The sequence below is a fragment of the Zootermopsis nevadensis genome, unplaced genomic scaffold (assembly GCF_977971745.1).
Source record: "Zootermopsis nevadensis isolate Lab colony 2312 unplaced genomic scaffold, Znev_1.0 Znev_ptg000013l, whole genome shotgun sequence".
Classification (NCBI taxonomy): Eukaryota; Metazoa; Arthropoda; class Insecta; order Blattodea; family Termopsidae; genus Zootermopsis; species Zootermopsis nevadensis.
This window is the reverse complement of record NW_028259145.1, coordinates 7,293,973-7,309,186: the sequence shown is the minus strand read 5'-3', so window position 1 is coordinate 7,309,186 and position 15,214 is coordinate 7,293,973. Positions and strand designations below refer to the sequence as shown.

Genomic DNA, 15,214 nt, shown 5'->3' with positions numbered 1-15,214 from the left:
CCGTCAGTGAACTGCCCTCTGAATGAGAAAATGGCTGCCTGGGTTGATGGAAGGGTATTCTTTGTTTAGGACATTCTATGGTGAAAAATAAAGGAAAATATAAAATGCCGAGTGCATCTTTCACATCATCGCGTTCATGTGTAAGGAGATCACGAAGAAAGGGCGCTAATAGGATATCACTTCCATCACGATCGAGTTCTGGTAAGCTGGAAGATTGTTTCTGCTCAAGACCAAGTGTTTGGACTCGTCCTAGGTCCATGTCAAGTGACAGATTACTGCAGTGTTTGTTATAACGAATTGTATTTTCATGCAGCATTGTACCAGTAAAGTTAATTCAGAGAAAATGATATGCTCCATAAAATGTTAATAAATCGTATGATCATCACATATCCAAATTTAACCTTTACTCCCAGGTTTTAATTAAAAGTCTCAAATCATGAATATAAAAGAGGCATAGCATTGTATCAGACTTCATATGTTCACACCATGCAATTTCACTCGCATTGTAGTCCGTTTGTATGTGATTTGATACATAATTACCAAGTTCATACAATATAATTTTCAGAATGTTTTCCATAATTTGAAACAAGATGAATTGTATTTGTATTGATTTTTACCATAAATTCATATTTCCTCATTCTGTAATTTCAGACAGTAATGCGTACAAACTAGTAACAGTTAACATTTAGAATGAGAACAGCCTGAAATTATGGGTGTAATTATTGCACTAGTTAAGTTGGCAGTAAATTAAAGAGAAGTAGCCACTTCTGTATACCATCATTCCACTCAAATGTACAGATATAGTTGTTTTTTAACTTAATGTCTAATACGATGTACATTGGTGTAGCTTATCGTTTACATGTGGAAGCATAACTTTTGCAATATGTTCTGGACAAGAAAAGTAAGTCAAAATTTCCTTGATGATTCCTGTCTTTTAGAATGGAATAGAATAGCATTTTTTTACATTCCATAGATCCTTCATAGGCCTAAGCCAAGGATGTAGAACAGGTTATAGCACAAATACAATACTTGTTTCTAGTACAAATGTAAATACATAGTTGTAACAGCTATTTAAAGATTTTTTAAACTACAGTATTACAGCAAAATAATTATGATGAGAAACCATCACCATTGTTACTTATATGTGTTTATAATAGTTGAGACTTTTTGGTTTATGTAAATTCTTCTACTGAGTAGGAGTGCAATAGGAGATACTCTTTTATCACTGGCTTAAACATTTTTATATCGTGGTTTAAACTTTTGATAGTATGTGAAAGATTATTGAATAACTTAATTCCAGTATAGTAAACTCCTTTTTAATATTTACTGAGGTTAGAATTTGGCACATGAAGATTGTCCTTATGTTGTGGATATCTGAATTTGTTTGAAATTTTTCCATGTTATCCACTAAAAATGATTATAGTTAGAGCAAGAATTCGCTGGGTATTGGAAGAATATTAAACTTTTTAAATAATTCCCTGCATGAGGCTCTCCTTTTAGTGTCTGCCATTATTTAATGATCCTCTTTTGAATGTAAAATACTTTTTTGCTGTCCATTGAATTTCCCCAGAAAATGATTCCATAACTTGATGGAATGGAAGTAAGCATAATAAACTGATTTTAAAGTTTCTGTTTTCATGAGTGCTGCAACTGTCCTCATAGCAAAACATGGCGAGCTTAGTTTTGGGATAATGTGTTGAATATGTGTTTTCCAGTTTAATTTGTTGTCAGTTTGTAGGGGAAGAAATTTTGTTGTTTCTATTTCCTCGATTATTTTATCATCATGCCCTATAATTAGATTTACACTAGTGCTGTTGTTGGTACAAAATTTCATTAAATTTGTTTTGTCAGAATTTAATGTGAGTTTATTGGTTATGAAACATATGGGTCTTTTTTGTGGAAATGTATAGGATTATGCATACTGTTGTATAACATTGGAATTAAAATGAGTTTTTGCTGTAGGAGAATACTGTTGTCATTCTTAGATAGCATTTGCTTCATATTCTTGTGTTACTAGTATGAATGAATGTTATTTTGCTTTTGATGGTTTTGTTGATTAGTCATGTTCATACTGGTAATAATGTAGGTTTCTAATTAAATATGACGTGGCTGCATGTGGAATGCAACCAGGGGCACGTACACAAACACAATGTTATTGTAAATATTCATGTTATTGTCTGTGTCAGTACCTTACATGTCTGCAGGTATTGTCATTTGGTTGTTCTACTTAAATATACACAGCATGGAATTTTTTTTAACATGGAAATTATTTTGCTCTTTTTTGTTTTAATTTTAGTTCATGTTGTGGCTATTTTAAATTAATAATGAGCTTCATATGTCATGTTCCTAGAAGAACCATGTGAGCTGCCATGTCAAGAACCAAATCAAAGTATGCCTGGAGCAGGCAGTACAACAAGCAGTTCTACTGCAACAGGTGCCTCATCAAGTTCTGCAACCTCTACGGCTATGGCAGCTGCTGCTACAGCAGCATTCACTAGCAGTACTAATACTCCTGATGTAAATGGAGGCAGTGGTGGCAGCACCAGTGGCAGTAGTTCTAGCCATCATTCACCGTATGACCTGCGTCGGAAATCTCCGCCCCACCATTACGCTGCTGCTGGCACCAGTGGCACACCTGTTTCATCAGTCTTAGCTTCCACAAATTACTCTGCATCAATGCTCCCTGCTCGTAAAAGGCCACGTCGAACATGTTCAGTCACGAGTGAATGTGAGTACCTTTTTGTGGAATTATTTCTTCTTAAAATGAGGATTTGTATAATACAAAACATATATTTAAAGGTAGAAGGAAATGGTTTTTTTTTTTGCACACGGGAGACATAATTTCAAAGCTGATATTTATTGATATTTAAATTGAATGCCAACTCTGTCTATCTAACCTTCTGACATTTCACACTACATAATCTTTTTATTTGTTTTTTCACTACGTGTATTTTATTTATTTTGAAGCACATTGTTCACAAATACTTGATTTGTAATTTTCCAGCCAACAATAAGGGTGCATGTTATAAATGAGTAAATATGGTATTATGTGATTAATAATATTTTAAGACAGCTCTGTATTCTACATTCATAAGTATGTTTAAAATATGTTACATAATTAATTAAACAGTTACATTAGTATCTTTCAATTGTTTCTGGACATATTACTTGATTTGTGACATGTATTTCATTTTCTTGTCACCATTGGTGGACTAGTGGTTAGCATGCTTGTCACTGGACCCAAGGTTTGTGGGTTCAAACCCGACCAAGGACGATTCATTTTTAAGGGTGATAAAAATCTGTAGCACAACTTCCTTTGGAGGGGAGTGTAAAGCCGGCGGTCCCATATCATAGATTTACAGCATGTAAAATAACCTTACGAGCATGATACAAGTTGTTTTGTAAGCAAAATTTAGTTGTCATTTCTCACCCAAGTCTCTCCTGATTCACTACTAGATGGCTCTGGCAGTCAAAATCAGGATTGAGTAGAAATTGTGCAGAGTCAGTGGGCTGGTCACTCACTACTCACATAGACCAAGGAAACCTACAAAAGGAGGCCCTGTGCTATGGAAAATAGCGGTAGGAAATAAAGAAAGAAAGATTTAATTTTCTTGTGACTTTGATGTGTGTGAAAGAACTGTCACTGGTTTCCATTGTTTTATATATAATATATATTATTAACCTCTCTTTATTTTGTATATGACGTATATTATTAACGTCTCATTTTGTGTTTTCTAGCTTGTTCTGCTATCTCAGCAGCTCATTACTTGCAATATGAGTTGCCAGATGAGGTTCTCCTAACTATATTTGGCTACTTACTGGAACAGGATTTGTGTCGAGTGAGCCAAGTTTGTAAGCGCTTCCAAGCCATTGCCAATGACACTGAACTGTGGTATGTCATTATTGCAGTGTATGTTAAAATATTGTGGTAGTGTAGGTGTCATTAATTTGCCAACCCTTATAATGTGACATTGAGCTGTATTCAGGTGCTCATGCCTTGCTGCATACTGCAACATTAAGCTTTACTCCATACCAAAGAATAATTTCCTCCTCATTCCATGAAATTCAATTCTGCTTCCTGAGTTATGAAGTCACAGTTTTGTTTATCTGTGTAGTGCTGGTTTGAACACTTTTGTGAGTAATGTTGTCATGGGATTGTCATGCTGTTGCTACTTTAATGTTTTGAATGTAATTTTGACACTTGCAGCAATGTTTCTCAATTTTAAGCAGCTAGAAGTTTCTGAAAAAATTGTTTTATAAATTTAGTGTTTAGTATTTGTTTGGTGTGTCTGCAGATTTTACTGTAAAATTACATTCTTTTTAACTTAGCAGTAACAAACTAATGTGCAGCATAAGGGTAGTTTTTGCAGAAGGTTAATAATTTTATTCCGTGCAGGTAAGTTATAATGTCTGGGTTATTTTTTATGCTCTGAAAACAGGTGAACTAGCAGTGTTACTTTATGGTTTGACATACATTTCCTCCAGGAAGGTATGAGGAATATCATCTCAACCCAATCCTCTCTTGGTAATATTAGTACAGGTTTACACATCAGGTTGTGTTTGACATTGGATCTGATTCATGAAGCAGATTTCTTCTTTAGAAGCTAATGAGTCACTCCTAGTCAAGAAATTTTCTGCCGTGTGCACGGATTAAAGGTTTTCCATATCCCTATACTTTGTCTCCTTAATCACTTAAGTGATATGTTTCTGGGGCATTATCTCTCCCACAGTGGGTTATTACAACATTTAATTTTAGAAGTTCTCTGTTCTTTAAAATGCAACACTGTAGTTATTCTTTATTATAAAATTATGACTAAAAACTATTTTATAGACCAGTTATCAGAAATGTGTTTATATTTTAATTTACATGAGAGTTACTTGATTTTTTTCAAATGGTTACAAGTTTAACTTTATAAGTACACTGGTGATAGATTTCAGTTGCAGTAAAGTTGTCACTAATGTATTTTTGACTGAAGCATGATGCGGTCCTGAGTGTGGTCTATGTATTAGAAATGAAATTGCGATACAATTTTGACTAACAAGATGGTGGTCCACTGTATCAACGTGTAAACGTGTACTGTTATAGCTTCAGAAGGCTCTGTTTGATGCAGTTAAAAAGTTTTGTTCTCAAACTGAAATTAGAACCAGCTTGCTATAATTAGTGCTGTCAAATATTTTTTTATTTCTTTTAATTTCATGGTCTTTAGTTTGTCTTTGTATATGAACACTTTTTTCTAGATATTTTTTCCGTCTTTAAATTTGTCTTCCTTTGTCTAGACAGGGACTGTTTGTCTCATTGCAAGATTCCCCCCCCCCCCCCCCCCCCAGATTGTATCTTTGTTTCAGAAGAGAAACCATTAGTTACAGAAATTTTTGTGCCATAGCACTGAGTATTTACATACTCATCTGGTCTAATTCAGATTTAGATTGACTCAAGTTAAATGATGTACTAAATATATATCATTATGAGGGGCTGTGTACCCTACATGACAAATGAACCTTCCCCATCATTTGAGATTTATCTGCTGACATGTCACCTTATCCAGAATGGCTACCAGAATCCCAAACTTTGCATTCAGGTGATATAGGTTGCCAGTTATACAATATTTTGGAACTGCAGGTGGCTTTGTTGTAACTGTTATGAACAAAGTGAAGAAATTTGAGTAGGTGAGACCAGTCAGTAACCCTTCCAGAAAAAGTGGATGTTACCTTCCTTTAGTCCTTATTATGACTTCATTATTAGGCTACTATTTGTGTAATTCATCTGTTTTAACTTGGTATGCTTTTAAAAGCTGTTGGGGAAGCCTGTTTGTTTCTCTGCTTATTAGTTTGGCAGATTCAGGTGTAATAAAAAGACTCAATATATTGCACTGGGTTATTGGGATCTTATAGAACACGTTTAGGTCACTCATCTCCTTGGATTAAAAAACTTAGCACCTTCTTGGGCTATATGTTTTGTTGTCACTGACTTTATCAACTTTGTTGGCTACTTACAGTTTTCAGTTTCATGTCAGTATCATCACTATATTTCACCACTTATACAAAATATCACTGCATTTATTATATAGCAATAACACTTTTATGAAGATTTGAAGGAACTTGAGACAAGACTGAGCCATTTGGAATGAGTAAGCAACTAATATGGATTTGAAATATTGTTAAAAGTCTCAAAAAATGGAAGAAAAAGTGTAGTGTTGGAAGTAAACGAAAAGAGGTGGAAAATGTAAATAAATTTGTCTATTTGAAATATATGTTAGAAAAAAATGGCAATTTCCAAGACTATATACATTAAAGATTGATTGTAAGACGCTAATATTCTAAAAGACCAAGTGCACTTATAGCATCCCCTCTCCACCACATGACCACTAGAAAAAATCTCCCAACCCCACCAACAATATTGATCATAAAACACTGAAAAATAAATATTTAACCATACCTTCTGTAGATCCTCCCCCGGAAGTGGAGAGTATTTGTGGAAAGCTGCCAAAAGCCACACTTGTCCATTTATGCAGAGAAGTCATGCACAGATTATCTGGAAATTGAATAATCCGCACATGGTTAATGTGGAATTAATTGTATGTGTATTATAGTCCATTACTGTATTCACAGGACTCTCGAACTTTTTCCTCCATGAACATGGAGGTCTTGAAGTGTACTTTTTATTTTAGTGTGTAAAGATAATTGATGCAACACTTTATTTCAGGAAAAACTTATACCAACATGTGTATGAGTACGACTTGCCTCTTTTCAACCCTGCACCATGTCGCTTTGAGTTCATGTCTCGAGAGGTCTCAGGACATGCCAACCCTTGGAAAGAAAGTTTCCATCAGTTGTACCGAGGTGTTCATGTTCGGCCAGGCTACCAAGACCTGACATTCCAGGGCCGCAATATTTCTTACTTCAATACAGTGCAGGGAGCCCTTGACTATGCGGATGAACGTGGAACGAGCTCTGGATCAGGTGATGGAAGCGATGGACATGGTGCTCTGGTGTTTCTTCACGCTGGGACATACCGTGGAGAGTTTCTTGTAATAGACTCTGATGTTGCGTTAATTGGGGCTGCCCCAGGCAATGTGGCGGAATCAGTCATCTTGGAGAGGGAATCAGAGTCCACTGTTATGTTTGTTGAGGGAGCCAAGCAAGCATATGCTGGTCATCTCACGCTCAAATTCTCTCCTGATGTGACATCCACTGTTCCACATCATAAGCATTATTGCCTGGAAGTTGGTGAAAATTGTAGTCCAACAATAGACCACTGCATCATACGTAGTACATCAGTTGGTGAGTGTCATAAGCATGTACTGTAGATATGCACCTACAAAACATACCTTTCTTTACAGATGTATATTTAAATAGATTATTTTATTACTCATCAAGTGAAAGTTTAGTGTGCTTTGGATGTAATTCCTTGATGTCACGCTTTCACTCTCTCTTGGCTTTATGTGCCATTTGCAATATGGTGGGAATGTCCATAGAACAAGTCTTTTGTCTTTGTTGTTTCAACTTGATCTTACGTGACTGCCTCAGATCATTATTCAACTCTTGTTACATGTTATAGGCACAGTTACAAACTTCTTTTTTGACTCATAAAATTTATATCTGTTATGTTTAAATGTAGAATATTACCACTTTTACCATATGCATTCCCACCAGTCACCACAAAGTATCACTGTGCATTCACAAACCAAGCAAGACCTGTCAGCTGTGGTGCACCTGGCAACTTTCTTGTCCATAGAGTGTCAATATGAAAATACTAATTTCCAAAGCTACTGTTTTGCTTTCATTATTTTACCACAATTTTTGTTGGTAGAACAGAGGCAAAGATGTTGGAATTGTGTATTGATATATCATAAGTTACATTATTGTGAATAAGGTAAAGGTAAAGTTGTCCCTTGTGTTTCAATTAAGCGTGAATACCATGGAAACATATGAGGGGAGGTGTAGAAGTATAGCTCCAGGCATTCTTAACTCGGTACTGTGGGGATGAGTGCAGCAGGAGACCCTAGTAGGGGCCGAGCCAGTAGTCGTTGCACCTAAATACGCAATGTGTAAGCCGTGAGAGGGAAGTTCAGTAGTAGTAGGGGTCAACACAGCCTCAGCTGTGGTGAGACTCCGATCTAAATACAGCTAGAGCTACAAACCAACTGAAGCTGACACCCCTCTAGCGTGTGCTTCGGATGGGTCCATCTCATACGATCAAACTCAGTCCTTTGCACAAATGCCAGCACTTCTCGCTTGGCCTCTACCAATTGAATAGGAGGCTGGATGGACGTTTAAAAGGGGTCATGGTCAATTACTTGCTGATTTTGCAGTATGGCAGTGGACCCTCCTCTGACTTTCTGATCAAAATGCTAGGTATAGACACTCAATTTCTTTGGAAAATATGGTTTTATTTTTCTTATTCACTGTATCTTTATATTCTCATAAAGTGTAATATTAGCACATCATCAGCATTAGTTGGGAATGGAAGACATGTCAGCCATGCTGTAAGGGTGCTACCACCTGAACTATCACAATCAACCAGGTCCCCTTGTTGGAGCTAGTCTGGAGACAGTGGCAAAAGGAAAAATAAACTGTGTGTACTCTACTGATTCTGGCAGCCAGCTTTCCCAGACATTGGAGTTCCCCACCTCCCCCAATATTTTGGAGATATAATATATCCCTGCTTTTAAGTTAAAGTAACAGTAAAGTTTGTGGCCTGGTAAATACATAATTCCTTGTGAGCCACTTGCTGTTTTAGTGTTTTTTACGTAAATATGTCTATATTGAAGGGTCATTCGGCAAAAAAGGGAAACGAAAAAGTGTAACCTGGTTACCTAGGAAACGTCGCGTTTACACGGAATTGTTGTTACCCAGGAAACGTCAATTGTTTACTCGGCATTATTGTTACCTAGGAAACGTCATCTGTTTACTCAGCATTGTTGTTACCTAGGAAACGTCATCTGTTTACTCGGCATTGTTGTTACCTATAAAACATTCCATTACATTACCTTACCTTACCTTCCCTCCCCTTACCTTACCTTACCTTACATTACATTACTTTACATTACATTCAGCTACCTCAGTCCCATCTTAAGCGTAACTAATTCAAGTTAAATAAGCAAAGTCTTAATCAAACTTTATGCAATTGTAAAGCATGTATAAAGGAAATATTTAGAATAAAGCCAATACAGTGAAACCTCGATGCATCGTTTTCGGCGGGGGTGGGAAATAAAAACGATGAATGCGGGAAAACGATAGATGCGGGAAAGCATTAAAAATTTTAAAAAAAACAATGTTTCTCTTTCAAAGTTACTTCTTTTTACCAAAAAAGTCTTTAATGGACAACTGGTTTGTCGAAACTTTACGTTTTAGGCCAAACAGAGCCCTTTCCACGTTCAAAATGCTTTCTTCGTCACGTTCACTAATATTATGCGCATAAAAGAACGACTTCACTTTTGCCAATGCAGCGTGTGCTTCGGCAAAGTTCGGGCTCGCATTCGTCGTTTCTCCCTCTTCCTCACCGCTCCCTCAACCTTCGCGGACTATAACAGGAAAAATGGAAGTACTATTACTGCCGAACTCAACGAAACGTAGCTGTAGAAGACACGATATGAACCAGAAGAATGAAAAAGTTTCGCTCGCCTTTCCTTTGTACTTATAATAAAAGCATTTGTGAAGAAATTCACACTGCACATGCCATCTGGCATCGCTGGAACGAAATATGAGTGCACCATAATTAAAATCGTAAAATTTCTGACAATGAGCACCGCCATTCACTCCAACTATCACCCCTGCACCGCTGACCCTCATTCCAAAAGAATGTGCTGGTTGGGCGACATAACAGGTTACCGCTACTGTGTATTCCAAAAACATTATGCGTCTTTCGGTATTAATTTATCTCAAAACTCAGCATTTTAAATTCTCAGAAACGATCATTGCGGGAAAATTGTGGGCCGGGACTAAGATTTTTGAACGATCGATGCGATAAAACGATAGTTCGAGGAACGATAGAAGCGGGAAAATGTAACATTATTTTATATGGGATGTATTCGGGACCGAACAAAACGGACGATGCATCCGGGAAAACGATAGTTCCGGGAACGATGGATAGAGGTTTCACTGTATATAAACTTCCTTTCCGTATAGACGTATTTACGTCAAATTCTCCGGAACCGTGGTTCCACTGACAACTTTTCCTTACAGTTACAACTTACTTGCAAGAATGCAGAAAATAATTTCTCTATTCAGAAACATTAAATTACAGAATTCACGTTCATATCATTAGCGTTTATTAGAATCCAGAAATGTTCAGATGAGTTTACTACATTGTAACATAAAATTACCATCTTTATTTATGATTTTTACAATGCAGTAGAAGAATCCCAGTTAGTAACTGGATGATGATGTTTACCATTTAATCTTGTTTTTCTGTATTCAACATCTTTTTGCTGCAGATGGATATTATAATAATTTGTTCATGCCAGGATGAAGGAGTGCAAATCCAAAACATTCAGAATACAAAAAATGTTCTTTTGAAAGTTGCCATGAACAAAGTTTGATGATTTTTTAATTTATACTAAAGTACAGATAATTTGGAATAGCCTGTCGACCTAAATTAGCAATCATAATTCACATTGACTTTGAAGTTTGCGTAGCAGCATGAGTTTAGATTGTAGTGTTACAATTTAAAATCTTGTATCAGTTGCAATTTCTTTTTAAGTTTCCTCTTAGCACTGTCACTGTATAAATATATCATATGGCCATTTCTTGGTAATGGGTTTGCAAAAGCATAGATAAATTTAGAATTTATGCTGAGTTTCATTTGAGTTTTTCATTTGCTGATCTGATATTTCTAGTGTTGAAACCTTGGGTGATGTGGATGGCTTGATATTACATGAGTGAGTGAAGTAAGGTTAGTGTAACTTCTAATCTGACAAGTCTGATGTATGGAACTGGATTGGGCAACTGGGTGATGACATTGTTACAGGCGTGAGTGATTTAGACAGTTATCTGCCTTGCTTGACGTAGCGTGTGGGAATAATGCAGGCTGCCGTTTAGTTCCCCACAGATTAGAATTCTTTAAACATATCAGTAAAAGTGCATAGTATTAACATTTTAAGGTAATAGTTTGTAAACAAAATTCTTTTGTAATTATCTATTGTTATGTAATATTGAAAAAGTATTGTACTTGTTTCTTAGCATGTTTAAGTAAGTATTATTTGAACTGAAAATTTACTCACTCACTCTAAGGTGCAGGACAATCTTTGAAAAGTCAATTGTATACTCAGCATGTCAAAGAATAGCCCACTTTCTTTATGGAACCCGTTCACCGTGTTTACAAAAGCCGTCACCAGACTCTTATCCTGTGGTAGCTGCATCCAGTCCACTTTATTCATTCCTGTCCTTTTATGTAAACATAAGCTGTTTGCCTTCTTGAGAAATTGTGTGCTTACATATTTAATATAGCTCATCTTCAGGTTGTGGATGGTGGAGACAGCTGACAAGGGTTGCTCAAGGTTGGGTGTGGGCCAACAACCCCAACAGCCCATCGTGGTGCTATCAAAGTTGATCCACTGCTGTGAAGTGCTACCCATTTTCTTGTGCTTTGATATTTTATTTGACAGTTTGATTTTTCATCATAAAAGAGTAAATAGAGAACAGAGTACTGAGGGTAATATTAAGACCTCATCATCATCAGTCCAGCTTTCAATGTTGAAAGTTGGTGACCCAGCATTAGACACGTTCCATGATGGGTTTTCTTGGGAAAGAAAATCTTGAGGTAGTTTCCCGTTGCTTTCCTCAAGGTTTCTTTTAGGCCACCCCTAACATGGAGAGCAGACGCCTTTTGCAGCCGCCCCCTAACCTGGAGAACAGACACTACATGATGGATTTCAGTGGCATTTCCTCCACTGAGGGGACCATCACCCCACCTAAATGGGCTCCTCCGCCCAAAGCCGTTGGCCCCCTTAGGGAGTCTCATTATTTCCTGCCACCCGACACTCAGCGTCGAGTTGCTGGCTGTACGGTCTACTTGGTTACCGTAGCGGGGTGACCCGGCCAGACAGAAAATATTTAGACCTAAGAGGGATTAAATCAGTGGAGGAAGGATAACATTACATAATGAGGGGCTTTACAATTTATTTCACCAAATATCAGGGTGTTCAAGCCAAGGAGTGTGAGATGCATGGGGCACATGTGGGAGAGATGAGAATTTCATATAAAATTTTAATTGGTAAACCAGAAGGGAAGATGCCTCTTGGGAGACCTTACATAGAATTGATGATATTAAAATTCATCTTAAAGATAATGGCTGTAAGGTGTGAACTGGATTGATGCAGGTCTGTGTAATGCCCATTGACATGCTCTTCTGATATGGTAATGGACTTTAAGATTCCATAAAAGGTAGGGAATATCTGAAGCTGTTCAGTGGCTTACCTTCTGTAAAAGAACTCTTCATTATCAAGTCTGTAAGTTAATTGCTACATATTGGTGAGACTGCAAAGGAGCACTCTTACTTTACAGTTGGTGCTGCTGTGTGCGTAAGTGGCGTGGGAGCAAATCCAGTAGTGAGGCATTGTGACATAAGTGACTGTGAGAATGTGGGACTGTATGTAACAGATTATGCACAAGGCACATACGAAGACAATGAGATAAGCCGCAACGCTCTGGCAGGAATCTGGGTCAAGAACTTTGCCAACCCCATTATGAGGAGGAATCACATTCATCATGGTAGAGATGTGGGCATCTTCACCTTTGATAATGGACTGGTGAGAAGAATTTCTGTAATTTCTTTTGTAGATGCTGTCATTAGGGCTCGACAGCCTAACGAGTTGTGATAATTTTTGTGATGTGATGGAATTGTCCTTGTGCTGTCCACACTAGACCTGTGGCAAGTGCACTGAATTATACAAGTATTTATGTTTTTTACATAAATTTAGCATGAAAGTAGACATTGTCTTGTTGCTATTTGTCCACAGACTCTGACCTGATAAGTCAGAACATTCATATTTTATTTTATGTTAAGTACTTTTGGTGAATTATTGTTTTAACAGGGCTACTTTGAAGCCAATGACATTCACAACAACCGAATTGCTGGCTTTGAAGTGAAAGCAGGTGCCAACCCTACAGTTGTGCACTGTGAAATTCATCATGGGCAGACAGGTGGTATATATGTTCATGAAAATGGCTTGGGTCAGTTCATTGACAACAAGATTCATTCTAATAATTTTGCTGGAGTGTGGATTACTTCAAATAGCAATCCTACCATTCGACGCAATGAGATATACAATGGCCATCAAGGTGGAGTGTATATATTTGGAGAAGGGCGGGGACTAATTGAACATAATAATATTTATGGTAAGTAGATTTTAAGTCCTTTACAAGAATGACTGAGCTACACCATTTTTACCTGTTGGAATCTGTTTTATTATAAGAATGTACAATTCACTCTCAGTTCACAATAAAATACAGAGTGTGATATGGTGGTGATGCTGTGACTCCCTTTAACATTGATCTAAGGTGTCCCTGTTACATAAATGTTATCACAAGGATTTTTTATGAACACAAAGTCTTATCAGAATTTGAGGTTCAAGATGCAGAATGTCACACTATAATGGTACACATTATGTGATGGTGCAGTGTAATTTAACAAGTTAGGAAATATATGCAGTATGAGAATTTTGGTGCATTCATTAGGATTTGACTCTTATCAGGTCAATTACTAGAAGAACACTCCACAGTTTTGTCACTAGGGGAAGAGGGAACAGTATTAATATAAATGTATTATTTGTTTTTATATTTTAACTTGTGAAATTTGGCTGAAACAACTGAAACAATTTCATGTGGAGAGCATGTTGTGATAAGCCTATATCAAGAAAATATTCTTATACAAAGGGATCATTAACATTTCAGTGAGAGGATTTAAATTCCTCAGTATACCATATTCTCAGTTATATTTTTAAATGCCCCTATTTTGGCAGTGAAACCTGAATCTGAGTGTGACTGTAGTATGAAGAAACTAAATAGTAGTGCCAGCCAGCCAGTTCAGACAATCAAGGCTGCTGAGACTATGATGTTCATCAAGATTCAGTGATTCTGTTAAAGAATCTTTATGCTGGATATTATGTGGCATTTCATCATTGTGCAAGTGCATTTTATTTTAGTTGTAGTTGCTGCAAGGTACCTTGGCTGTAGTTGTTTAAATTACTTTCAGATTACATATAATGGACACATACAGTTATACAGATATATGAATATTATGTTGGACATTGTCTTGCCTGAGACATATTTCATATACGCGGAATTTGGGGAATTGACTTCTTCTCTCTTCATATTGTTGTTCATTATACTGATGATTGCTATTACTTGTGATCTGAATTGTCTCTTATAGTTCTCTCTGTTTTTAGTTACAGTGCTAGGAAAAGAAATCTTAACATGAGATGAGAATATATTAACAAACCATCAAATATGAGTTATATGAAGTGTTTGTTTTAGAAGTAGAATATGGTAATTTGTAGTCAGATTTTCAGGATGTGACACTTTTCACTGCCAAAGGTATCCTGTGCTGATGAGTTTGGCTGTTTTTGAGTATTCCAAAATAACCTAGTTCTCTCATAGACCAGTCATTTGTACCAGAAAGGTAGTTTTAAATTATGGCAATTTATCACCATTGTTTATGCATGTATGCTCCATTTATGCATATGTGATAGTAGTGTTTAGAAATGTGTTTTAGTTTTTGCATTGAATTCATTATGTCTGTCTTCATCATTTGTTAATTTTGTTTTAAGAATGTTGTATTAATATGAAACACTCCAGTTACAAACATTCTGAAGTTAGTACAGGCTGTTATATATGTGGAATATTTTCTTGAATGGGGATAATTACTGAGTATTGGTTGTACTTCAGGAAATGCATTAGCAGGAATACAGATTAGAACAAACAGTGATCCAATTGTGCGTCACAACAAGATCCACCACGGTCAGCATGGTGGTATTTATGTACATGAAAAGGGCCAAGGTCTAATAGAAGAAAATGAAGTATATGCCAACACACTAGCTGGTGTATGGATTACTACTGGTAGCACGCCTGTCCTGCGGCGAAATCGGATCCATTCAGGAAAGCAGGTTGGCGTATATTTCTATGATAATGGACATGGGAAACTGGAAGATAATGACATCTTCAATCATCTGTATTCTGGTGTTCAAATAAGGTAATGCATTTACTAATGGGAAAG

At 36.7% G+C, this 15,214-nt stretch overlaps 1 protein-coding gene across 1 annotated transcript in view; it reads left to right on the top strand.

The window, feature by feature from the left end:
- Window positions 1-65: 65 nt before the first annotated feature.
- FBXO11 (F-box protein 11) overlaps window positions 66-15,214 on the top strand; it is a 32,315-nt gene continuing 17,166 nt past the window's right edge. Inside the window, exons 1-7 of the mRNA XM_022082485.2 lie at window positions 66-201; window positions 2,351-2,728; window positions 3,739-3,892; window positions 6,704-7,281; window positions 12,505-12,749; window positions 13,035-13,338; window positions 14,887-15,190. Coding sequence (XP_021938177.1) covers window positions 78-201; window positions 2,351-2,728; window positions 3,739-3,892; window positions 6,704-7,281; window positions 12,505-12,749; window positions 13,035-13,338; window positions 14,887-15,190 — 2,087 coding nt within the window. The 5' untranslated portion in view covers window positions 66-77. The remainder of the gene's footprint in view (window positions 202-2,350; window positions 2,729-3,738; window positions 3,893-6,703; window positions 7,282-12,504; window positions 12,750-13,034; window positions 13,339-14,886; window positions 15,191-15,214) is intronic.